This window comes from Anolis sagrei, chromosome 5, assembly GCF_037176765.1.
Source record: "Anolis sagrei isolate rAnoSag1 chromosome 5, rAnoSag1.mat, whole genome shotgun sequence".
Lineage (NCBI taxonomy): Eukaryota > Metazoa > Chordata > Lepidosauria > Squamata > Dactyloidae > Anolis > Anolis sagrei.
The window spans coordinates 87,815,758-87,841,246 of record NC_090025.1 but is presented as its reverse complement, the minus strand read 5'-3'; the positions used below and the strand labels follow the sequence as shown (position 1 = coordinate 87,841,246).

The window sequence follows — 25,489 nt, the reverse complement described above, 5'->3', positions numbered from 1 at the left end:
CGGCAGGAAGGCAACGGCGCTCCATGCAGTCATGCCGGCCACATGACCTTGGAGGTGTCTACGGACAACGCCGGCTCTTCGGCTTAGAAATGGAGATAAGCACCACACCCCAGAGTCAGACATGACTGGACTTAATGTCAGGGGACTACCTTTACCTTTACCTTTAAGGTGCAGTACTTACATAGCTCTGTGGATATGTTGTCCTAGTTTTTTTTTGGGGGGGGGGGGAGTGATGATTGTTTGACAACCAATTCTAGTTTCATATTTTAGTACATAGGGTAGGTCAAAGTCAAGAAGACAAAACAGAAACAAGGATAAACAGGAGACAGATTTGAACATATTCAGTTATAGTATCTGCACATGGTCGTTCCGTCTTGTTATGCTTTTAGAAATTATTTCCAGAACGTAAAAACAACAATGTGGTAGATTTACATGTCTGACATCATACTAAGCCGAAGTTGATAGGCATTGGCAAAATCCCTTGTATCCTATTCTTTGGGACATGTGACAGATCAAAAGCCACTGCGTGCATACTGTGAGGACAGCCTGCAGAGGGAGAGAGAAGGTGGAAGAAGACATAGTATTCACAGTACCATTGTAATATTTGTGCTACGCAGCCAATTTCTACACCTGGCATTGTGCTGGGGCAATAAGTTAATAGCATTTAGTTCAATAAGATGGGCAGTGGAGTCAGCTCTGAGTCTAAGGAATCAGCCAAGAGGTCACGGGAACTTGAAAAAAAGCTCCAAGAAGATGCAGTGAGAGATGCCAGGACAATCAAGTTGCTCTTATTAGGTAAATATATCATTTTTAATTCGTGTAAAAGCTACATCAGTCACAGACATTGTTTCTATTGACATTAACGGATATGAAAGTATTTGATATCCTACAGTATTTATTTAAACTGTGAAAAGGACATCATATATGAAATAATAGATGTGATGGGATTGTATATAAACTGCTTTTCACAAACCACACCCATCAGAATTATTCACTGAATTGACAAAGTGAATCTTCTTTGTGCCAAGTTTACTTTCTAGATAGGAACTGTACATATTTATTTTTATTTATTTATTTATTTGACTTGTATACCGCTACTCCCAATTTGGCTCGGAGCAGTTTACAGCAGTAGATTAAAAAAATACAATTAACTTTAAAATACAATAAAAACGAGAACAGACATAGAGTTATTCGCCCATCGAAAGCTTGTCGGAAGAGAAAGGTTTTACGGGCTTTCCGAAAAGCAAGTAGGTCTCAGATAGTTCGGGTTTCAACTGGCAAGGCAGACATGTAGCTGGGGGGGGGGGGAGGCTTGGGGTCTTCAGCCTCCCCCCCCCCCCCCCCAAATTCTCATGGTGGTCCGCAAGAAGGCCTTACTGGTATATAATTTGAACTGTTATGTTTATTCATATCATGATCTGATCACCATGCTCAATATATCCCATATGCATGGGGGTATTGGGGTAACGATAAAAAATGTTTAAATGTTTGCTAGGGTAGACCCTCTTTCACTCAGACTCAGCCCCCCCCCCCCCCCGAATCAAACTCAGCTCCCCCCAAAACAAAATCCTGGATACGGGCCTGTGGCAAGGCATTCCATAAATAAGGGGCTACAATCAAGAAGGCTCTCTGCCTAGAAGAGGACAGCTGATAAGTCCGTATCTTGGGGACTTCAAGCAAATTTTGGTCTTCAGACCGAAGTAATCTCTGGGGTTGGTAGGAGGCATAAGCGGGCCCTCAGATATGCCGGCCCCAGACCATATAAGGCCTTAAAAGTTAGTACCAGCACCTTGAAAGTAATCCGGTACTCAATCGGTAGCCAGTGCAGCTGTTGTAGAATTGGGGTGATACAACACCTCGCCGGAACCCCGGCGAGAAGACGAGCCGCCGCATTTTGCACCAGCTTCAGTTTTCGGATCACTGACAAAGGAAGGCCTGAATTATGACTGAATTAGTTTATTTGGCACCTAATCCTGCCTTTGGAAGTTATCTAATACAGCTTCAACTTGTACCACAAGTGTAGCTTTTTCAGGTGCAGTGCAATGACATAACATCTGGTACTATCATTTCATAGTTCCAGTACAACTTAGTGGTAGACTATAGCTGTGCTCCTAAGATATTGTTAGGGTTAGTTACAATCTCAAATGCTGCAGGGCTCCAAATATGTATACAGACGTTGGCACAAGGAGAAGATACCTAGTTGTATCACTGCTGGGACAGGTGCATAATTAATTGAAAGGAATGTGCTGCTCATCATACATCCATTTGAAGTGGCTGTGTCAATAGGAACAATTATATAAAGATACTAGTCGTCCCCTGCCACGCTTTGCTGTGGCCCACATGGGGGTACTGTGTGGGAGGTTTGGCCCAATTCTATTGTTGCCAGGGTTCAGAATGCTCTGTGATTGTAGGTGAACTATAAATCCCAGCAACTACAACTTCCAAATGTCAAGATTCTATTTTCCCCAAGCAGTGTTCACATTTGGGCATATTGTGTATTCTTGTAGAGTTTGGTCCAGATCCATCATAGTTTGAGTCCACAGTGATCTCTGGATGTAGGTGAACTACAACTCCAAAACCACCAAACCCTTCCAGAATTTTCTGTTGGTTATGGGAGAACTGTGTGCCAAGTTTGGTTCAATTCCATCATTGGTGAGGGTCAGAATGCTCTTTGATTGTACATAAACTATAAATCCCAGCAACTACAACTCCCAAATGACAAAATCTTTTTTTTTTTTTTGAGTGAAGGACATACATTGGGTTGTTAGGTGTCTTGTGTCCAAATTTGGTGTCAATTCGTCCAGGGGTTTTTGAGTTCTGTTAATCCCACAAACGAACATTACATTTTTATTTATATAGATGCTTGAATACATATCTAACAATGAGAAACACTTCATCACCTACAGCCTCCTATTGTTCTGCATCTTCTATGTTTTTCACAATAACATTCTACTTTTTAATTTTTATATTTGTAGTCTTGCCTCTTTGTTTTGGTTCCTAGTTGGTGTTGTGGTTGAATAAGTAGTTAACATAATGCACTGGTTTAAGTGTTGGACTGGAGCAGTGGTGGCGCAAAGATCGAATCTACAAGACAGGGTGACCTCCCATCTGTCAGCTCCAGCTTCACATGCAGAGAAAAGAGAGAAGCCTCCCACAGGATAGTAACACATTGGGGCATACCCTGGGCAACATCCTTGCAGATGGCAAATTATCTCACACCACAAGTGACTTGTAGTTTGGGTTGTTGTATGTTTTTTCGGGCTATATGGCCATGGTTAAGAGGCATTCTCTCCTGACGTTTCACCTGCATCTATGGCAAGCATCCTCAGAGGTAGTGAGGTGTTTTGGAACTAGGAAAAGGGGTTTATATATCTGTGGAATGACCAGGGTGAGACAAAGGACTTGTCTTCTGGAGCTAGGTGTGAATGTTTTGACTAATCACCTTGATTAGCATATAATGGCCTGACAGTGCCTAGAGCAAACTTTTGTTGAGAGGTAATTAGATGTCCTTGTTTGTTTCCTCTCTGTTGTTGTGCTGTTGTAATTTTAGAGTTTTTTTTAATACTGGTAGCCAGATTTTGTTCATTTTCATGGTTTCCTCCTTTCTGTTGAAATTGTCCACATGCTTGTGGATTTCAATGGCTTCTCTGTGTAGTCTGACATGGTGGTCCCTATGTAGACTTTGGCGGTCCCTATGTAGACAATGCAGCTGTGGACAAGTCTACATAGGGACCACCAAACGCAGCGCCCAAACACGAATCAAGGAACATGAAAGGCACTGCAGACTACTTCAACCAGAGAAGTCAGCCATAGCAGAGCACCTGATGAACCAGCCTGGACACAGCATATTATTTGAGAACACAGAAATGCTGGACTACTCTCACAACCACCACGTGGTTTGCTATCATTAGATCTAGTAGTAAACATGTTCTAAATGTTAGATTTGTTTTGGTAACAAAATGGGAAGACGGTACCCCTCCCTGCAGAGAAGGAGCAACATATCAACACCAGGGTGGAAATGCTCCGAGAAATTGTGTGTTCTGCAATAGATAAGCTAGTTGCGAAGGTAGGGCTTGCTGAACATGGGCTGAACATGGTCTGGGACTTGAGTGGCAACAGATATTTGGCTGAGATTTGCCCCAAAATACATGTGCAGTAGAATCTTGATAGATAAGAAAACCCAATATAATGTGTGGTTAAGGGGTGTGGTGGCACGGCAGCCTTTTCAAGTACTGTGACCTACGTGTGCAGTACGGCCAGGGGCAGCTCAACCATTACGCAAAGTAAGTGTTTGCAGTACAGTTGATTTTGCCCAGGGGCGCTCTTGATGTGCTCTTGGAGGAAAATAGACCTTGACATATGTGAGTTGTAGTTACTGGGATGTATAGTTCACCTAAAATCAAAGAGCGTTCTGAACTCCACCAATGATGGAATTGAATCAAATATGGCACACAGAACTCCCATGACAAACAGAAAATATAAATCAATGATTGGTTGTGAGGGGGGCACCAAAATAGTTTGCTTACCGTTGAAAATTACCTAGGGCCGCCTCTGAGTACGGCTGATCTTTCTCCGTATGGCCATGATGGAATAAACTTTGCTTTTGATCTACTCCTGAGACTGGACATTTTGCCTGTTTGCCTCCCCCGACCAGACCTTCAACAGGAGCCCAGATTTGGGGTTCCTTACAGTTTTACTCTGTTTGGGACCAAGGGCTGGATTTTATCCTAAGACTTCAAAGGTGGACAGACGTACCTAGGCATTACATTTCCTCAGATGTCCTTTGGAATACACATGTGTTGTGGTATTGTAAAAGCATCTACTGAAGGCATCAGAATAGTCAAAGTGCATACATACCTTAGCTCAGTTATTAATCAAGATGAAGACTATAATCAATCATGAAGTCAGAAGAAAACTAAGACTTGAAAGTTGCTGTAAAATTGGATAATGAAGACATTGACTACTTTGGCTTTGTATACTTTGACTCAGTCATTAATCAAAAGGGAAACTGCAGACCAAATAAATGCAATAAGACTAAGACTTGGAAGGGCAACTATGAAGGAATTAGATGAGATTTTCAATTATAGAGATAAATCAGAAAATACAAAATTAGAATAATCTAGGCCATAGTATTTTCAATATTTATCTCTGGTTGTGGAAGGTGAACAGTGAAGAAAACCAGCTCTTTAGGTGGCATGGGGGTGGGGGGAGGAATGTAATGCCAGTGCAGAGTTGTACAGAACCCATTGACTGCCAAATAGAAAAATGAATGAGTCTCACCACCTCATCACATTGGAGGGTTTGGGGGCCCTTTTCCTCTTCTGAATGGGGCCTGCTGAGCACCATCAGACAATGCTGGGTTTAGACCCCAAAGCCCCCAAAGCCCCCCCCCCCCCGAAATGTTCATGGTGGTCTGCGAAAAGGCCTTACTGGTACTTTATTTAGACTGTTATGTTTATTCATATCATGATCAGATCACCATGCTCAATATATCTCATATGCATGGGGTATTGGGGTAATGATACAAATGTTTTGCTAGGGTAGACCCTCTTTCACTCAGACTCAGCCCCCCCCCCCCCCCCCCCGAATCAAAATCCTGGCTACGGGCCTGCCCAAAGTGGTGGGAAGCATCACAAGTCAGAGAGGAAAGTGTGTTTTGGGTAGCTCCAATTGAGCTACCCACATTTTTTTGCCCTTTCCTCCATCTGATGGGGACTGGGACAGAGTCCCATCCCCACCATGTGATGAGGGAAGGAGGAAGGGTGTGCGGGGTGCCACAAGGCACCCTGTGCTCCTGCTGTTTTGTCGGCAACTACCAGCAAAACGGCACAGCTCCAAGGGCTGTGTGAAGAGGTCCTAAGAGTAAATCATAGAATCATAGAATCATACAGTTGGAAGAGACCTCATGGGCCATCCAGTCCAACCCCCTGCCAAGAAGCAGGAATATTGCATTCAAAACACCCCTGACAGATGGCCATCCAGCCTCTGTTTAAAAGCTTCCAAAGAAGGAGCCTCCACAACACTCCGTGGCAGAGAGTTCCACTGCTGAACAGCTCTCACAGTCAGGAAGTTCTTCCTCATGTTCAGATGGAATTTCCTTTCTTGTAGTTTGAAGCCATTGCTCCACATCCTAGTCTCCAAGGAAGCAGAAAACAAGCTTGCTCCCTCCTCCCTGTAGCTTCCTCTCACATATTTATACATGGCTATCATATCTCCTCTCAGCCTTCTCTTCTTCAGGCTAAACATGCCCAGCTCCTTAAGCCGCTCCTCATAGGGCTTGTTCTTCAGATCCTTTATCATTTTAGTCGCTCTCCTCTGGACACATTCCATCTTGTCAATATCTCTCTTGAATTGTGGTGCCCAGAATTGGACACAATATTCCAGGTGTGGTCTAACCAAAGTGGAATAGAGGGGTAGCATTACTTCCCTAGATCTAGACACTATGCTCCTATTGATGCAGGCCAAAATCCCATTGGCTTTTTTTGCCGCCACATCACATTGTTGGCTCATGTTTAACTTGTTGTCCATGAGGACTCCAAAGTCTTTTTCACACGTACTGCTCTCGAGCCAGGTATTGTCCCTGATTCTGTATCTTTGCATTTCATTTTTCCTGCCAAAGTGGAGTATCTTGCATTTGTCACTGTTGAACTTCATTTTGTTAGTTTTGGCCCATCTCTCTAATCTGTCAAGATCGTTCTGAATCCTGCTCCTGTCCTCTGGAGTATTGGCTATCCCTCCCAATTTGGTGTCGTCTGCAAACTTGATGATCATGCCTTCTAGCCCTTCATCTAAGTCATTAATTTATTTATTAATTTCTTTATTTTGTTATACTCTTTTGGATTATAAACCTGAGAGCAAATGCAATTCTATTTCTAATCTATTTGAAATTCTCTCTGAACTATTTTCCACTTAACAGTGCCATGAAATTATCATCATCACAACCATCATCCCCTGGAACCTCCAAATTTAATTTGAAAGTCTTTCTAGGTCAAATATTCACAGCAACTTTATGATACACTGCAGAACTTTATACTCGCTAGGCATGCTTTACTTCCACAAGGATTATCCTGAGCTCCACAGAATAGATTATTATCACATAAGGACCAGATGTCGGCATTGTTTCTTTTGCAATATGCAAGCCAGTAAATGTACGAGTAAGAAAAGATCGGCACCTAGTGACTAAGAAAGCCTTGTTACATGAAAGAAAACCAACACTCTTATTGCTCCTAGTCCTGCATTAATGAAGGGGAACATTTCAAATATTGGCAAGAGGCTTTAATGGTAACGTAGTCAAAATTAAACGAAGCTACCAAAGTTAGAGAAACTAGTTCATCTATATAAATAAAAATGTAATGTTCGATTGTGGTATTCACAGAATTCAAAAACCACTGGACGAATTCACACCAATTTGGACACAAGACACCTAAAAACCCAATGTATGTCCTTCACTCAATTGATTTTGTCATTTGGGAGTTGTAGTTGCTGGGATTTATAGTTCACCTACAATCAAGGAACATTCTGAATCCCACCAACGATGAAATTGAACTTAACTTGGCACACAGTTCTCCCAAGAACAACAGAAAATACTGGAAGGGTTTGGTGGGCAGTGTCCTTTGGTTTTGGAGTTGTAGTTCACCTACATCCAGCGAGCACTGTGGACTCAAACTATGATGGATCTGGACCAAACTCTACAAGAATAATCAATATACCCAAATGTGAACATTGGTGGAGTTTGGGGAAAATATAATCTTGGCATTTGGAAGTTGTAGTTGCTGGGATTTGTAGTTCACCTACAATCACAGAGCATTCTGAACCCCATCAACAATACCATTGGGCTAAACCTCCCATATAGAACCCCCATGACCACCAGAGTGGGCCACAGCAACGCGTGGCAGGGGACGGCTAGTCAGCAATTGTTGTTGTTCATTCATTCAGTCGTCTCCGACTCTTCGTGACCTCATGGACCAGCCCACGCCAGAGCTCCCTGTCGGCCGTCACCACCCCCAGCAATTAGCTTTCCGCAAACGAAATGTTAGCTCTGGGTAGGGATGAAATCCCCTCAGCCCTTATTTCTCCCCTTTTTTTGTAATTTCACTTGCATTCTCACTCTTAGTTTACAAGTTACAAGATTTTTTTTTATAAATTGCAAAATAAATTTTGCAAGTTTTCTTGCATTTTTTAATCTGTTTCCCCATCAAAACATCGAAATAGCATGATCTGGTGTACATTATGTTCTCAAAAATTCACGCCAAGCATCGCCATGTGTCAATTTACAAAGTGATGTGCAACTCAGGAGTTGTGAATGGGATACTTTCATTGAGTATCATTCACCAATGAAATTCTTCTCCATCACTAGTTCTGCAAATAGTTGTGAAGTAGGAGGGTGCTGCCCCTCCCCAAATAAGAATTCTACCCCCAAGGGAAATTTTCCTCCATAGAATCATAGAATCAAAGAGTTGGAAGAGACCTCATGGGCCATCTAGTCCAACCCCCTGCCAAGAAGCAGGAATATTGCATTCAAATCACCCCCGACAGATGGCCATCCAGCCTCTGTTTAAAAGCTTCCAAAGAAGGAGCCTCCACCACACTCCGGGGCAGAGAGTTCTACTGCCGAATGGCTCTCACAGTCAGGAAGTTCTTCCTCATGTTCAGATGGAATCTCCTCTCTTGTAGTTTGAAGACATTGTTTCGTGTCCTAGTCTCCAGGGAAGCAGAAAACAAGCTTGCTCCCTCCTCTCTGTGGCTTCCTCTCACATATTTATACACGACTATCAAATCTCCTCCCAGCCTTCTCTTCTTCAGGCTAAACATGCCAGCTCCTTAAGCCGCTCCTCATAGGGCTTGTTCTCCAGACCCTTGATCATTTTAGTCGCCCTCCTCTGGACACATTCCAGCTTGTCAATATCTCTCTTGAATTGTGGTGCCCAGAATTGGACACAGTATTCCAGGCGTGGTCTAACCAATCCCTACATTTCTAGTATTTCAGATAGTAAAACACTGAAAAGTATTCATGCTTAGAGCTTTTGATATTTACTGTGTTTTCATTCCTTGGTAATGTTACCTGCATCTTTTCTTGGATTGTCTAAACTGTTTCTAAATGGCTGAAAATTTTAGTAACTTTAATTATAGAACTTGGACAAAAAAATCCTTTTTTGAATGCAATGACCTAATTTTTCCCTGCTCATGGCTACACCATTCCAATGATGCACACAATAGTATGTTTGTATGTATGTCTGAGGTTGTGTTTATGTGTGTTGGGGGGAGGGGGAGAGGGATTGGGATTTATTGTCCACTCCATACAATAATTGTCCTTATCATGGGAAAGGAAAGTTTACAGCGAGAAAGGTCTGGAATAATTCAGTTAGTATGAGAAACATTGATATCCATCTTGTTTTTGAGTCTTGTGATTTAGTGCTCCAGGCAGATGTGTACACAAATATGCATATCATTGGAGAAATGAACCAGAAATTGGGACAAAATTACTTTTAAAAGAATATATTGGAGACTAATATGGACTAATATGGAAATTGGCCATGGTAGTCCACGCTCTGGTTACATCCCATATAGACTACTGCCACGCTCTCTACATGGGATTGCCTTTGAAGACAGTCCGGAAGCTTCAACTAGTCCAACGAATGGCAGCCAGGTTGCTAACAGGAGCGGCACTCAGGGAGCATACAACCTCCTTGTTGTGCTAGCTCCATTGGCTGCCAGTTTGCTACCGGGCCCAATTCAAAGTGCTGGCTTTGGCCTATAAAGCCCTAAAAGGTTCTGGCCCAACTTACCTGTCCGAACGTATATCCCCTTACAAACCATTGAGGACTTTAATGTCATCTGGGGAGACCCTACTCTCGGTCCCGCCTTCATCACAAGAACGTTTGGCGGGGACGAGAGACAGGGCCTTCTCAGTGGTGGCCCCTCAGTTATGGAACGCTCTCCCAAAGGAGATCAGATCTGCTCCCTCCCTCTTGATGTTTTGGAGGCAAGTTAAAACGTGGCTATTCGAGTATGCGTTTACAAATACAGAGTAGCTAATATAGGAAATTGAATGACCTGACAATTGAATTGTTCAATGCTTGAGAATAATGAGACGCTGATGATGTTGTTTTTTATTGCTTTTGTGATGTCTTATACTGTTTAACGTTTTTTATCTATATTATGTTTTATGTATACTGATTTGTTGGAAACCGCCTTGAGTCGCCAATTGGCTGAGAAAGGCGGTAAACAAATACAGTAAATAAATAAAGAAATTGGGTGGATTCAACTGAAGACTAAAAAATGGATATAACTGAAGTAAACAGATAGATCCATCCCTGTGCAAAGTGTTATAATTCTATTATGGAGGGATCTACCTTGTAGAATTAAAGTAATTAATACTATTAATATAATGTGCATCTACGAGGGGTATTTTTTTAAGTAAGATCCGTTTGAACATAAGTACACAACGAAAGTTTATTTCAAAAAAGTAAATTTATTTTCAGAAAGTACATACTTCACTCTATTTTTCGACATAGTTGCCAAGTTTGTTCAAACACTTATCATACCTCTGAACCAATTTTAAAATACCCTCTTCACAAATCCTCGCTTCAACTGAAGCCACCAAATCGTCTGTAATCAAAGAAGGGTGACCGGAGCAGTCTTCATCATGGATGTTGTCACGGCCATCTTTGAATTGTCGTACCCACTTACGCACTTTGCTTTCACTCATAACAATATCACCGAACACTTCACAAATCTGTCGATGAATTTCAGCAGCAGGCTGGGTCCTTGCTGACAAAAACCGTATCTCTGAGCGAACCTCACATGCGGAGGGTGAATTGATGTCTTAAACATTTTTAAAGCACAGAACAGAACCGTACAGGTTAGCTACAGAGCGGAAACTGAGCACAGTTGTTCCCGAGGCATGCCGGTACATGACGCACACGCTCATTGCGGTATGCGCGTGAACTACTAGTGTCTACAACAAAATGGACCTTATTTAAAAAATATCCCTCGTACATTGCAGAAGTAATGCCACTGAACACCACTTGAACTGCCATGACTTCATGCTATGAACTCATAGGCGCTACAATTTTACAAGGTCTTTAGACTTCTGTGCCGGAGAGATGGTGCCTCACCAAACTACAAGTCCCAGGTTTCCATAGCATTGAGCCATTACAGTTCAAATGGTATCAAACTGCATTGATTGTACAGTGTAGACTCACCTGCAGGCAATACTTTTGTTCTCATGACACATCGATGTACTTGGAGATAATTTGGGAAATACTATTTTAACTATATTTTGTAATTTAGCTTGGTGCTTCAGATGCAGTGAACAGAACCTCATTTGGCTGTGATCTTTCAGCCTTTCCTGTACTTTGCATGTATATGAGTCTCATGAGCCATCTCTGTTCCATAGTAAAAACATTGCATTCAAAGACATTTTAAAAATCGGTTCTGGTTTATTCAGAAATGCATTTAAAAGCTACCAGGGACTGATTGTGAATTTGCAAGTCTCAAATGCAAAAGTTGACAAAGTTGTCATCATTATGTGGAGTTAGCAGATGGCTGTTTCAAGCAATTTTGCATAACCACTGACTGAATAAATCTTCCATGTTTTCCTTTCTCTTACATTGTAGGTTTCAGAGACTGTTTTCCATACGTTTGACTGTTTGTCATTATTCATTTGCTTGAATTAGGGACAAATTACACAGTAGATGTAAATTTGTGTAATAAATCTCTGTTACCTTGTTTTGGGGTGGGGCAGGGGGAGAATAACAAAATGAGAATTGAAAAGCAAGCTCTACAGACTTATTTTTAATGGTGAAATGGTTGAAGCGGAGACAGGGGGGGGGGGGTAATATAACCTCTTCACCAAATGGCTCTCTCCAGTCCTCCCCACTGCCACTCAGTGCTTCAGAATAATCTCTTGAGCTAGGTTCTTGTGGGTTTTTTTGGGCTGTATGGCCATGTTCTAGAGGCATTGCTCCTGACGTTTCACCTGCATCTATGGCAAGCATCCTCAGAGGTAGTGAGGTCTGTTGGAATTAGGACAATGGGTTTATATATCTGTGGAATGGCTGGGGTGGGGCAAGGAGCCCTTCCCTGCTGCAGTTAGGTCTGAATGTTTCAGCTGATCACCTTCATTAGCATTTGAAGGCCTGCCTGAGCCTGGGAAAATCTCTTGCTGGGAGGTGTTAATCTCTTGAGCTCTCCACCAAGGTGCTCCGAGGGACTTACAATCTAAAATAGCATTTACACAATATAACATTCAACATAAAAACATTCAACTGTGACTATTTGGCAAAATAGATCTGATTACTACTACAAACAGCCAAGTCTTGAGTGCCTTTACAAAAGGTTGCAACTCCAACATTGCTCTAATGTATGGAGACAATGAGTTCCACAGAATTGGAGCATAGGTCGAAAAAGCTCTATGCCTTGTAGCTTCCAGGTGTACCTCCCTAGGGCCCGGTATGTAGAGGAGATTTTCCTGGGTGGATCAAGGTGACCACTGATGGAGAAAAGGAATGAGGCAGTCCCTAAGATATAAAGGTCCTTGGCCATTTTGAGCTCTAAATGTCAGGATCAGTATCTTGTAAGACATCCAATGTTCTATTGGTAGCCAATGCAGTTGTTGCAGAATCAGTGTAATATGGGATCTTATAGATGATCCCGGTAGCAGCCTGGCTGCTGCATTTTGGACCATCCGAATCTTCTGGGTTGTTGACTTTGGAAGGCCGGCATATAAGGCGTTGCAATAGTCCAACCTCGTGGTGACTGTTGCATGGATTACTGTTGCCAATGCTTCTACAGAAAGGTAGGATGCCAATTTCCTTGTCTGGCGAAGATGAAAAAAGGCCTGCTTACTTATGGAAGTGATCTGGGTCTCCATCGTCAGCGATGAGTCCAACACAACCCCAAGGCTTTTAACAGTGGCAGACGGAACCAGAGCTTCCCCATCGAAATCAGGCAGAGACTGGATTAATTCTGGCGGCTGGCCGGGCCAGAGTATCTCAGTTTTTTCAGGGTTCACTTTAAGTCTGCTCGCTCACAGCCAACTCATCACTGCTTCCAAACACAGCCTAAAGTTCTCAGGAATCGCGGTTGTCCCAGGTTCGAGACGCAAGAGTAGTTGGGTATCCTCTGCATACTGGTAGCACTCTATGCCAAAGCTCTGCACCAGTCCAGCAAGTGGCCGGACGTAGATGTTAAATAACAAGGGCGAGAGGATAGCACCCTGGGGGACTCCACAGCAAAGGCAGGAGCTCTCATAGCTTTGGCCTAACCACTCCACCCTCTGTCTCCCGTCCCGGAGGAACGAATTGAACCATTTCAGGGCTAAACCTCGTACACCAGACATAGCCAATCGATGAATCAGCAAGTCATGGTCCACGGTGTTGAATTCAGCTGTGAGGTCCAAGAGTACCAATAGCTCTGATCCGCCTCGGTCTAACTGAGGACGAATTTCGTCAGTAATAGCTACCAAGACAGTCTCTGTCCCATGACCTGAACGAAAGCCTGATTGAAAGGGGTCCAAACCCGTAGTCTCATCTAAGAATTGCTGTAGCTGCCCCGCCACTGTCCGTTCAATCACCTTGCCCAAAAATGGAAGGTTTGAAACTGGGCGATAGACATCTAGATAGAGGTATCTAAAAATTTTGGGAGTGATATTGATGAGATAGGAAAATGGAGGAAAAGGATTAACTGTATCTTCCCTCCTGCTTTTCTCCCAAATGCCCTTTTGGTATTTTATTTATTTATTTATTTCATGCATTTCTACCCCACCCTTCTCCCCCCGAAGGGGGACTCTGGGCGACCTCACACAAGCACCGTACAATGCTATCAACATGCAAAACAGTCCAAAATACATTAAAAACATCAAAAATCATTAAAAACACATTATACAGTTCATTAAACAGTAAATTAAACAAGCCAGTTAAAACCAAATCCAAGTCTGGGCAGATTCAATGTCACAAATATCCCAAATCTTTTTTCCAATTGCCGCTGTCCACTAATCAAACACCTGGTCCCAAAGCCATGTCTTCAATTGTCATCTAAAGGACAGGAGGGAAGTGGCCAACCTGATGTCCTTGGGGAGAGAGTTCCACAGACGAGGGGCCACTGCCGAGAAGGCCCCGTCTCTTGTCCCCACCAACCACGTTTGTGATAGTGGTGGGATCAAGAGCAGGGCCTCTCCTGAAGATCTTGAACTTTGTGATGGTTCGTAACAGGAAATATGTTCGGGGAGGTAATCTGGGCCAGATTTCATTCATTATCTACTTTTTTAATGTATTCATTATGCATATTTTAATGCCATGACTAAGGCACATCTACACTATATAGCTACAGCTGTTTCAAAGATCCCATCCATCCATCTTGCCTTTGGTCGGCCCCTCTTCCTTTTTCCTTCCATTTTCCCCAGTATAATTGTCATCTCTAAGCTTTCCTTTCTTCTCATGATGAGGCCAAAGTACTTCAACTTTGTCTCTAATATCCTTCCCTCTAATGACCAGTCGGGCTTTAGTTCCTGATCTCTTCTGGCTAACCTCTGGAATTGTGCATTTAATTGGGCATATCTCCCCTTATCACTTAGTTCTATCCTTACTACTGCCATATGACTTATACATTTTACTTACCAGCCCTGTTCTCTAAACTGTTGTTGCACCAGTCTGCCCACTCGTTACGAGAAATGAATGTTATTATTAGTTGTTGGTTTTGATGTCTGACTTTATATATTGTTATAATGTTATTGTTGTTGTATGTATTGTCGAAGGCTTTCATGGCTGGAATCACTCAGTTCTTGTGGGTTTTTTCGGGCTATATAGCCATGTTCTAGAGGCATTTCTCCTGACGTTTCGCCTGCATCTATGGCAAGCATCCTCAGAGGTGAGGTCTGCTGGAGCTGGGAAAAAAGGGGTTTATATATCTGTGGAATGACCAGGGTGAGACAAAGGGCTTTTGTAAGTTGGGCTAGGTGTGAATCTTTCAACTGATCACCTTGATTAGCATACGATGGCCTGACTGTGCCTGGAGCAAACTCTTCTTGAAAGGTGATTAGATGTCCCTGCCTGTTTTTCTCTCTGCTGTTTTTGCTGTTGCAATTTTAGATTTTTTTTTTTAATACTGGTAGCCAGATTTTGTTCATTTTCATGGTTTCTTCCTTTCTGTTCAAATTGTCCAGATGCTTGTGGATTTCAATGGCTTCTCTGTGTAGTCTGACATGGTGGTTGTGAGAGTGGTCCAGCATTTTTGTGTTCTCAAATAAAATGCTGTGTCCAGGTTGGTTCATCAGGTGCTCTGCTATGGCTGATTTCTCTGGTTGGAGTAGTCTGCAGTGCCTTTCATGTTCCTGGATTCTTGTTTGGGTGCTGCGTTTGGTGGTCCCTATGTGGACCTCACCTCTGAGGATGCTTGCCATAGATGCAGGCGAAACGTCAGGAGAAATGCCTCTAGAACATGGCCATATAGCCCGAAAAAAACCCACAAGAACTTATTGTTGTTGTATTTCATATTGTATTTTATTGTATTATGTTTTTAACTGTGTTGATTTGGTTTGGCCCCATGTAAGCTGCCCCAAGTACCTTCGGAGAGATGGAGGCAGGGTACAAAAATAAAGTTGTTTTATTATTATTATTATTATTATTATTATTACTAAACTAGAATATACCCATAAAATTAATAGAACATACACAGTGGTTAAATTATCAAGTGTCCATTGATTCAATGAGTTTACTTTATTTGGGACTGAGGCCAGAGGTGAAAACCATTAGAAATCCACATGTTACGCCAGTGTAAACCAATCTCATTATTGACTATTATTATTATTATTATTATTATTATTATTATTATTATTATTATCTTTATTTGTACCCCGCTAGCATCTCCCGAAGGACTCGATGTGGCTTACAAAGGCCAAGACCTCAATAAAACAACAATGCAACAATACACATAAACCATAAAGCAAATCAAAACATTATGCAATAACAATAAACAGTAAAAGCAATACACCGTAGCACAATAAAACTAAGGCCGGGCCCAGTGTAGATGGGTACAGATTAAAAGTGCTGAGTATGACAGTTGAAATATAAGGATTTTTTGGGTAAGTGCAATGTGCGGACAATCTTAAGTCTCTAGTAAAGTGCTTTTGGGACATGTTGCTGGGGTTTCCTATTCTGGAAAGGCACACCGGAATAGCCAAGTCTTCAAGCTCTTCCTAAAGACTGCCAACGTAGGGGCCTGTCTGATGTCCTTGGGGAGGGCGTTCCAGAGTCGGGGGGCTACCACAGAGAAGGCCCTGTCCCTCATCCCCACCAACCACGCTTGCAACGCAGGTGGAATCGTGAGCAGGGCCTCTCCAGATGAACAAAGGGAGCGTGCGGGTTCATAGACGGAGATGCAGTCATGCAGGTAGGCAGGTCCCAAACCATTTAGGGCTTTGTAGGTGAGCACCTGCACCTTGAATTGGGACCGGAAAATGAACGGCAGCCAATAGAGCTCCTTGAAGATAGGGTTGACCTCTCTCTGTAAGGAGCACCGGTTAACATCCTGGCCACCGCCCGTTGGACTAGCTGAAATTTTCGAGCCGTTTTCAATGCTGGCTAGTGGAGGAGGCACTAGTACCAGTGGGTTGTTATGCTTACCACTCTTGTTTTAGGTCTTTGTCTTTTCCTACTTGATTTCATTTTAATAATATTACCCATGCAACCAATATTTGCATCTCTTATTTTCTTTGTTTTCAGGAGCTGGAGAATCGGGGAAGAGTACTATTGTGAAACAAATGAAGTAGGTACATCAATATGCATGTCACATCAAGGGACTAAATGGCTATATGCTAACTACAGTGCAAAGGAGGGTGGAAAAACCAATCAAATAGTCATTCTAATGCAAACATATAAATTAGAAATGCAAAATAGCAGTGATATGCTGTTGGGCAAGGAACTAGGTGATTTATTCAGTACAATACCTTAACACGTGAATAGCCTGATCCACCCAAAGTCAATACTTACTGTTTAAAAAAGACTGGGAGATACATACAAATCTTCACAGCTTTTCTTCAAGCGCATGCAGACATTTTCCTGTCATTGTAAATCATCATAATGCTTATGCTACTCAATCACAAAAGCAAATATGCTCTTTGCTTGATGGCAAGATTTTCCATTGTATTAATTTGGATATTGATTTGCATCCTAATTTTATTATGTCTGTTCTGTATTTTATGAAGGTAGTTTTTAGAGAATAAGGTCAGACTGTATACTCATTTATAAGTTTTACATGTATATTTTACATGTATAAATTATACATTTTAGTCAACCCCTCCCCCCCCCAATCCCCAAAAAACTGGGTTGTTGTAGGTTTTTCAAGCTATATGGAAAACTGGGTCTATATATCTGTGGAAGGTATATTTCCTGGTTTCCAACAGGCCTCACAACCTCTGAGGATGCCTGCCATAGATGCAGGCAAAACATCAGGAGAGAAGGCTTCTAGAACATGGCCACACAGTCCAAAAAACTTACAACAACCTAGTGATTCCAGCCATAAAAGTCTTCAACAATACACCCAAAAATGGATTGACTTGTCTATGGATCATATCAAAATCCATAACTTTGTCCCCCAATCCTACCATCAATTTATACAAGAGGTCAGTAGGTATAAATGTTGTTTAATCATGGCACCTATCTCTCCACATAAAGCTGCAATCCAGGACATGGAAACATTTTGTAATCTCGCTCCTAGAATCATAGAATCAAAGAGTTGGAAGAGACCTCATGGGCCATCCAGTCCAACCCTCTGCCAAGAAGCAGGAATATTGCATTCAAATCACCCCTGACAGATGGCCATCCAGCCACTGTTTAAAAGCTTCCAAAGAAGGAGCCTGCACCACACTCCGGGGCAGAGAGTTCCACTGCTGAACGGCTCTCACAGTCAGGAAGTTCTTCCTCATGTTCAGATGGAATCTCCTGTTTCAGACTTATGGACTTTATCACATTGATGAGGTCTCTGGTGCTGATTTGCTGGCTTCCATGGTCAATCGGTAGGGCAGCGGGGCAATTCTGGTGCCCCACACCCCACCCGACTAGCAGCTACACTTTCCCATCATGGGGAGGCTTCTTTGTTGGCAACACAGCATCATACCATGCTACCACCCCAGTTGAGCAACAGAACCTCACTGAAAGTGAGGCTACGTCATGTGATGAGCATTGTGGGGCTCCATCACTTAACTAGGGCAGCGGTGTCCATAATGCTAAAATTTCCTCATGTTATTATTTATTTATTTATTGTCGTGTCAGAAGCGACTTGAGAAACTGTAAGTCACTTCTGGTGTGAGAGAATTGGCCGTCTGCAAGGACGTTGCCCAGAGGACGCCCAGATGATTTGATGTTTTTATCATCCTTGTGGGAGGCTTCTCTCATGTCCCCGCATGAGGAGCTGGAGCTGATAGAGGGAGCTCATCTGCCTCTCCCTGGATTTGAACTTGCGACCTGTCGGTCTTCAGTCCTGCCAGCACAGTGCTTTAACCCACTGCGCCACCGGGTTAATGTCGTATGATGTCGTATAACACACACATACTAGAAAAATAATTAGTGGATATGTTTGCTCAGGAGTTATAGTCTTATAGTCCAATAAATAACTTTTCCAACCTTTGTTATAATCAATGTGGTAGTACTTCACAAATATACTGAGCAAACTCATACATGTAAAATGATGTCTATTGTAAACTGGGTAAGCCCTAATGATGCTATATCTGTGGAATGAAGAATTATTTGGTGTTTTGTGGGCTTTTATGTTCCCTTTACAGATGCACCAGAACAGTATGTAAATAGGAGGCAGATATAGGACAAAAAAACTAGTAACAGGTGGTTTGATTTGTTGTTGTTTTTTGTCGTGTCAGGAGCGACTTGAGAAACTGCAAGTCGCTTCTGGTGTGAGAGAATTGGCCGTCTGCAAGGACGTTGCCCAGGGGACGCCTGGATGATTTGATGTTTTTATCGTCCTTGTGGGAGGCTTATCTCATGTCCCCATATGAGGAGCTGGAGCTGATAGAGGGAGCTCATCCACCTCTCCCCGGATTTGAACTTGTAACCTGTTGGTCTTCAGTCCTGCCGGCACAGGGTTTAACCCACTGCACCACCGGGCGAAGGTGTTTAAACAGGTGTTTAAAATACCTCAACATGCAGAGTAAAGATCCTAAATGCTGACTTCAAAAATCCCATTTACAACAGTGGGTACACAACATTCATATTGCATGGATAGCCAGCACATGGAGTGTCAGCAAGAGTCTGAGCCAACATAGATGTTCTTGCATATAGAGCAGAACATAGATAACAGCTTTGATCCATAGAATGCAGATAAAGTATGTAGACGATACATGCTGCCATGAATCCAGCTTACTGTATATACTCGAGTATAAGCCGACCCAAATATAAGCCGAGGCACCTAATTTTACCACAAAAAAACCTGGGAAAACGTATTGACTTGAGTATAAGCCTAGGGTGGGAAATGCAACAGTTACTGGTAAATTTGAAAATAAAAATAGATACCAATCAAATTGCATTAATTGAGGCATTTGTAGATGAAATGTTTTTGAATATTTACATAAAACTGTAATTTAAGATAAGATTGTCCAACTCTGATTAAACCATTATTCTAACTTTCCTCAATGTAAATGTCAAGACCCAGAAGCCTTAAAGAAGCCAAACACGTTGAAAAAGGTCCAAACACAAGTTTATTGATTACAAAAAAGACTTGGAGACACTTACTTCAGTGTCTCAAGTAAGAACTGAGAGTCTGTAGCCAAAACAAGGTGAAAAACGCAATTTAAATATAATCCGGATTATCCTGGTATATAATCCAGTATAACAGAAATATGTAGCAAACCGCTTGAAACTCACAGAGTACAATAATAGTCCAAAAACACGTTGGGGAAAGGCAAAAGTAGAGTAGAAGTCGTCGGTCACGGTTACACAAGAGGAAAACACAGGAATCTGTAGTCCAAGGACCCAAGCTCGAGAATTGTGGCAGGAACAAAGATTCACATCCCAAAAGAGACACTTTGCCTTCTGCAAAGATGCATGCAAAGAAAACCCACTTTTATCCTAAAGTTCCTCATCAGAAGATGAGGTGCTCCCCACCCTTTCATCATCGCTCTCAGCTGCCCCATTCCCTGCAGCTGAACCCGAGCGCCCATCCCTCCACCTCTGCCAGCGTCTGTCAAGACTTAGATCTTGCCAAGTGCTCCCCGGTTGCCATTCCTCTGTAAACCCCTCGAAGTCATCGCTGGAGGTGGGTTGGTTATAGATATCCCTAATCTCCTGATCCAATTAAGCCCATCCTCCTCCCCCATGTCACTCCCAGTCCCATCATTCCCCTCAAAGCCCATAAAGTCCTTGTCCTGTGTCAGAGTGTTAAGTATATCACAGATACGCTTCCTTTGAGTTTCCTCGTCAGACTCTTGTTCGCGAGTAGCCCGCTTGACTCCCCATCACCCATTTCACAGTCGGAGAAGCCCTCAAAGGTTTCAGAATCACTCGGGGCCATGATTATTTCTCTAATCCGCTTTCACTGCTGCTCCTCTTCCAACACATGCGCAGCCCTCTTCTCCTTCCTACCAATAGTAGTAACGTTACCATCACGCCGAACTACAACAGTAAATGTGCCTACACATCTTTCCAATAATAAAGAGAATAAAATAATAAATGAAATAATAATAATAATATAGTAAAATAATGGAAATGCAATAATAACAATAAATAGAGTAAAATAATAAATGTAATAAAAACAATAATAACTCCAACTCTGATTAAACCATTATTCTAACCTTTCTCAATGTAAATGTGCCTACACATCTTTCCAATAATAAAGAGAATAAAATAATAAATGAAATAATAATAATAATATAGTAAAATAATGGAAATGCAATAATAATAAATAGAGTAAAATAATAATAATAATAATAATAATAATAATAATAATAATAGCAGAGTAAAATAATAAATAAACTTGACTCGAGTGTAAGTCGTGGGGGACTTTTTCAACCTAAAAAAGGGCTGAAAAACCAGGCTTATACTTGAGTATATACAATAATTAAAGTTTTATCTGGGGTGGATACTCTGTGCTCCTATGGTTAGCACTTTGTCTGGTGTATTGAATTTTGACATTCTCCTGCTGCTATCAAACTGTTTTGGCTATAAATGTGACAGAAAATGTTATGAATACTCCTAGTGATTACTTCACCAGGCATCAATGATTACGTATTTATGCCAGCCTGTGTATACTTCCTGTTCTTAGAGAACTGCCTATCTGATTCCAGTTCTCTAGCCTGTTGCAAATGGTCTTCTTGTTGCTTCATAGAATCATCCATAAAGATGGCTATACAGACCAGGAATGCAGAGAATACAAGTCTGTGGTTTATAGCAACACATTACAATCCATTCTGGCTATTGTAAAGGCAATGTCCACCCTGGGAATTGAATATGGGAACTTAGAAAGAAAAGTAAGTATATTTTTCCACAATATATATATATAATGCCATCATGCAATACACTTTGAACCCTCATGTGTTCTAGGGAAGTTGTGAAGACAGCCTATATCAAAGGTCTATGCCTGAATGTAACCTATCTATGTACAATCTATCTCAATCGCTGTAATTTTATGTTCTGTGGGAGTCTTTCTGATCTATTTTTAATAGAATTGTATGGACCTATTTCACTATGAGTAATCTTGCTCCAAAGTCAACTTTTTAATCACATTGAATTTTATCTCATAAAGATGATAAAGACATTTGTATCTGCAGTTATAAAAGTTCAGTGTGATAATATGAGAGGTCTGCTTAGTTATTACACAAGCTCATTGAACATGAATTTAGTTATATGTAAAGAGCACTGAATACTGTAAAATCACGTTGAAGGACATAGAGACATATAGAGAAGTATTCCTTCTAGGCCTACAACATGATTCTATGATCAATTTCCCCCAGAAGCTTGAGATATAACCAGAGGCGGCCCAACCCATTATGCAAAGTAAGCATTTGCAATATAGTTGATTTTGCCCAGGGGCACTCTTGAGGCGTTCTTGGGGGAAAATAGACCTTGACATATGCAAGTTGTAGTTACTGGGATGTATAGTTCACCTACAATCAAAGAGCATTCTGAACTCCACCAATGATGGAATTGAACCAAATATGGCACACAGAACTCCCACGATGAACAGAATATATATATCAGTGATTGGTTGGGGGGCGGGTGTGCGCCAAAATACTGTTTGCTTACCGTTGAAAATTACCTACGGCCGCCTCTGGATATAACTCATTTCAAACAAGAAAAATAGGATTGCAGACGATATCTGAAAATCATATTGTACAAAGAGTCTTGGAACAGATTCTTCATATAATATTCAGGCATACTGTAATACCTTTTTAGATTTTTTGAACATTCTTCAAGGACTTATATATTTTAACCTGAACCTTTGAAAGAAAGGTAGGTCAATATTATTTCCCTTTTTGCAGTGATAAGGGTTATTCCGACATCCTAATCCTTTTTAAAAAGTCACAGAAAAGTCCAAAGCAAGCTCTGTATTGTGCTGCAGCCGACCCCAATTTTTTTTCAGATTCAGAGCAAAATCAGCTCTTTGCATAAGCATATTGTATAATCCATTACGGGGTCTGCTGAAAAAAACACCTCAAGGACATGGCTGGGCAGCATTCACTACTTGGGATGGATAACTGATTATCTCTACTCCTTACTGTAACTTTTTTCACCCCACATGCCTCCAGAGCACTGATTTATTTATTTATTTATTTATTATTTACAGCTTTTATATTCCACCCTTCTCACCCCGCAGGGGACTCAGGGCGGATTACAGTGTACACATATATAGCAAACATTCAATGCCAATTTTTGACATACAAACATACACCAACATACACAGAGGCTATTTTTTTTTGGCCGCCAGGGGAGCTTTCACTTTCATCGTCCATTTGCTACACTGATGAAGTACTTCCGCATTCCCCGCATGCTTCCCCGCTGGAATGCTTTTGCTGGAGTCTTCTTTATGGCCTCATAAATCAGTTAATTTAGCCTCCCCACACTTTAAGGTGGTACCTTATTTTCCTACTTGACAGATGCAACTGTCTTTCGGGTTGCAAAGGTCGACAACAGGCTACACACAATTGGTTGGAAACCCACTCCAACCCGGGCTGGCTTCGAACTCATGATCTTTTTGGTCAGAGTGATCTTAATGCAGCTGACAATCAGCCTGCTCCGCCACAATCCCGGTGATGTGCATCTAAACAGAAAATGGGGTGGGGATGATGACTGCACAGCAGTTTGAGGCCATCTTTCATGTTCAATGTAATCACCTTCTGGCATCAAATCAGTTCCAAGCATGTCAGTTTAGCCACCTGTGCAGCAAAACATGTTCCTCCAAAATCAGTTCCAAGTTGCATTACAGTGTCAGTGTAGATGTGCCCTAAGTTATATGTTTGGAAGTAAATCCACGTGGATTCAATAAAACCTACTTCTGACTAGGTACACTGTGAATCTCAAAGCATTTTGTTAGTTATAAAAAATCAGATCAAGACCTGTTTAGGAATAATAAGCCACAGGGAGGAGGGAGCAAGCTTGTTTTCTGCTTCCCTGGAGACTAGGACACAAAACAATGGCTTCAAACTACAAGAAAGGAGATTCCATCTGAACATGAGGAAGAACTTCCTGACTGTGAGAGCCATTCAGCAGTGGAACTCTCTGCCCCGGAGTGTGGTGGAGGCTCCTTCTTTGGAAGCTTTTAAACAGAGGCTGGATGGCCATCTGTCAGGGGTGATTTGAATGCAATATTCCTGCTTCTTGGCAGGGGGTTGGACTGGACGGCCCATAAGGTCTCTTCCAACCCTTTGATTCTATGATTCTATGATTCTAATGTTGGTCTGGTGAGATAAAATTCTCTAACCCCCTTCCCATATTTAAAAATACTACACCATTCAAGGATAGTGAATTCCTTTCATTTTGTTGATTTAGGAAGGTTTTAGCAAAAGGTTTGTGGGTGAAAGAGACCTTTACTATTAGCAGTATTTATTTTATTTTAATCTTTTCCAGGAGGAAAATAAATAGATAAAACAAGTTACAGGTATAATGTACAAATATGGAAACATACATAAAATCTAATGTGTGTAGGCTTAGATTGCACAAATCTCAGATTTTATCTGGACTAGAGATCACTTTAAAACTAGCTAATAAACTTTATGTCTGTGTTATCCATTCCTGTGCTTTACTCACTATTTGTTCACTGTACACTTAGTCTGGTTTATATTTGACTGTCCTAGCTATTTGGAAAAAACGTAAAATTCCAACCTGTATGGGAAGCTGAGTAGTAGTAGTTTTAAACTTTACTACGGTTGATGACCAGATCATAACAGGGGGACCCAGTCCCGTACATCTGTCATGAATGACTTTTCAATAACTTTGAAGCATATGTTCTTTTTATTGCAATTTCCAGTGTGAGAGGGTATATCATAGGGCTGGGCGTTTTCGTTCGTTAATTTCGTAATTCGTTATTAATTCGTTATTTTTTATATATATATAACGAAGCGATATTGAACCATTCAGGAGCAACTCAAAATCGAAACGAATTTTTAAAATTTATTTTGTAATTGTTTTGTAATTGTTTCGTAATTGTTTCGAAATTGTTTCGTTATTATTTCGGTATTATTTCCGTATGTCTGGTGCAAGTTTTATGGTTGTTGTTTGTTTTATCAGTGATAAAAAATAAATTATCACACCAACAGTCAACAACAGAGGGAGAGGGAAGCTTCAGAAGTTCCCCCTGTCCCATTTGGAGGGTTTTTTAGCGTATTGCGCAATCGCGTCCGCCATTAACAAATCGATTCGTTATTGTTTCGAAATTGTTTCGTAATTTCCAAAATTTCGTAAATATCGAACTTTTTAAAGAAAAATTTCGGATTTTTTTTTAAAAAACGAAACGCAAAAACCCCCTAAAAACGAATCGAGTTTAGAAACAAATTTTTCCGTGGTTGCCCAGCCCTAGTATATCAGATTACAGAAAACATTTGAACAAAGAATGACATTGGACATGCAGACATACAGATTCTATGCAACTACATTGGATTTACAATTACATTGGTTAACAGACAAACAAAGGGGAATTACATTTTCACTCAACATTCACACACATGTACACGTATTCATCACATGCATCCAAAATATTACCATATCCTTTTCCCCCTCCTTGGAGAAACACCTGTTAGGCCAGACCCTGATTTCCTGCAACCTGCCAATGCATAGTTCCATAACTCCCATAACGCCATAACTTCAAAATGCTGAAATGCCAAAACTTCTTTCCCTAAGAACAGTGCCAAGGACCAGACCTCTGCATACAGCAGAACCTGACTCCCTGCACAAAATCCAAGACTCCAAAAGTCCACTTCTTCCTATTCCCTTGAGAAAGAAGCCCTAAAGTGACCAGAATCATGCTTTCCCATAGCATATCTGTCCCTCTC

The 25,489-nt window shown here is 41.5% G+C and overlaps 1 protein-coding gene across 1 annotated transcript in view; it reads left to right on the top strand.

The window, feature by feature from the left end:
* The first annotated feature begins 539 nt into the window (after positions 1–539).
* Positions 540–25,489, top strand: part of GNAT3 (G protein subunit alpha transducin 3) — a 41,414-nt gene continuing 16,464 nt past the window's right edge. The window contains exons 1-3 of the mRNA XM_067468846.1: positions 540–795; positions 16,722–16,764; positions 21,331–21,472. Of these exons, the coding sequence (XP_067324947.1) occupies positions 678–795; positions 16,722–16,764; positions 21,331–21,472 (303 nt within the window). The 5' untranslated portion in view covers positions 540–677. The remainder of the gene's footprint in view (positions 796–16,721; positions 16,765–21,330; positions 21,473–25,489) is intronic.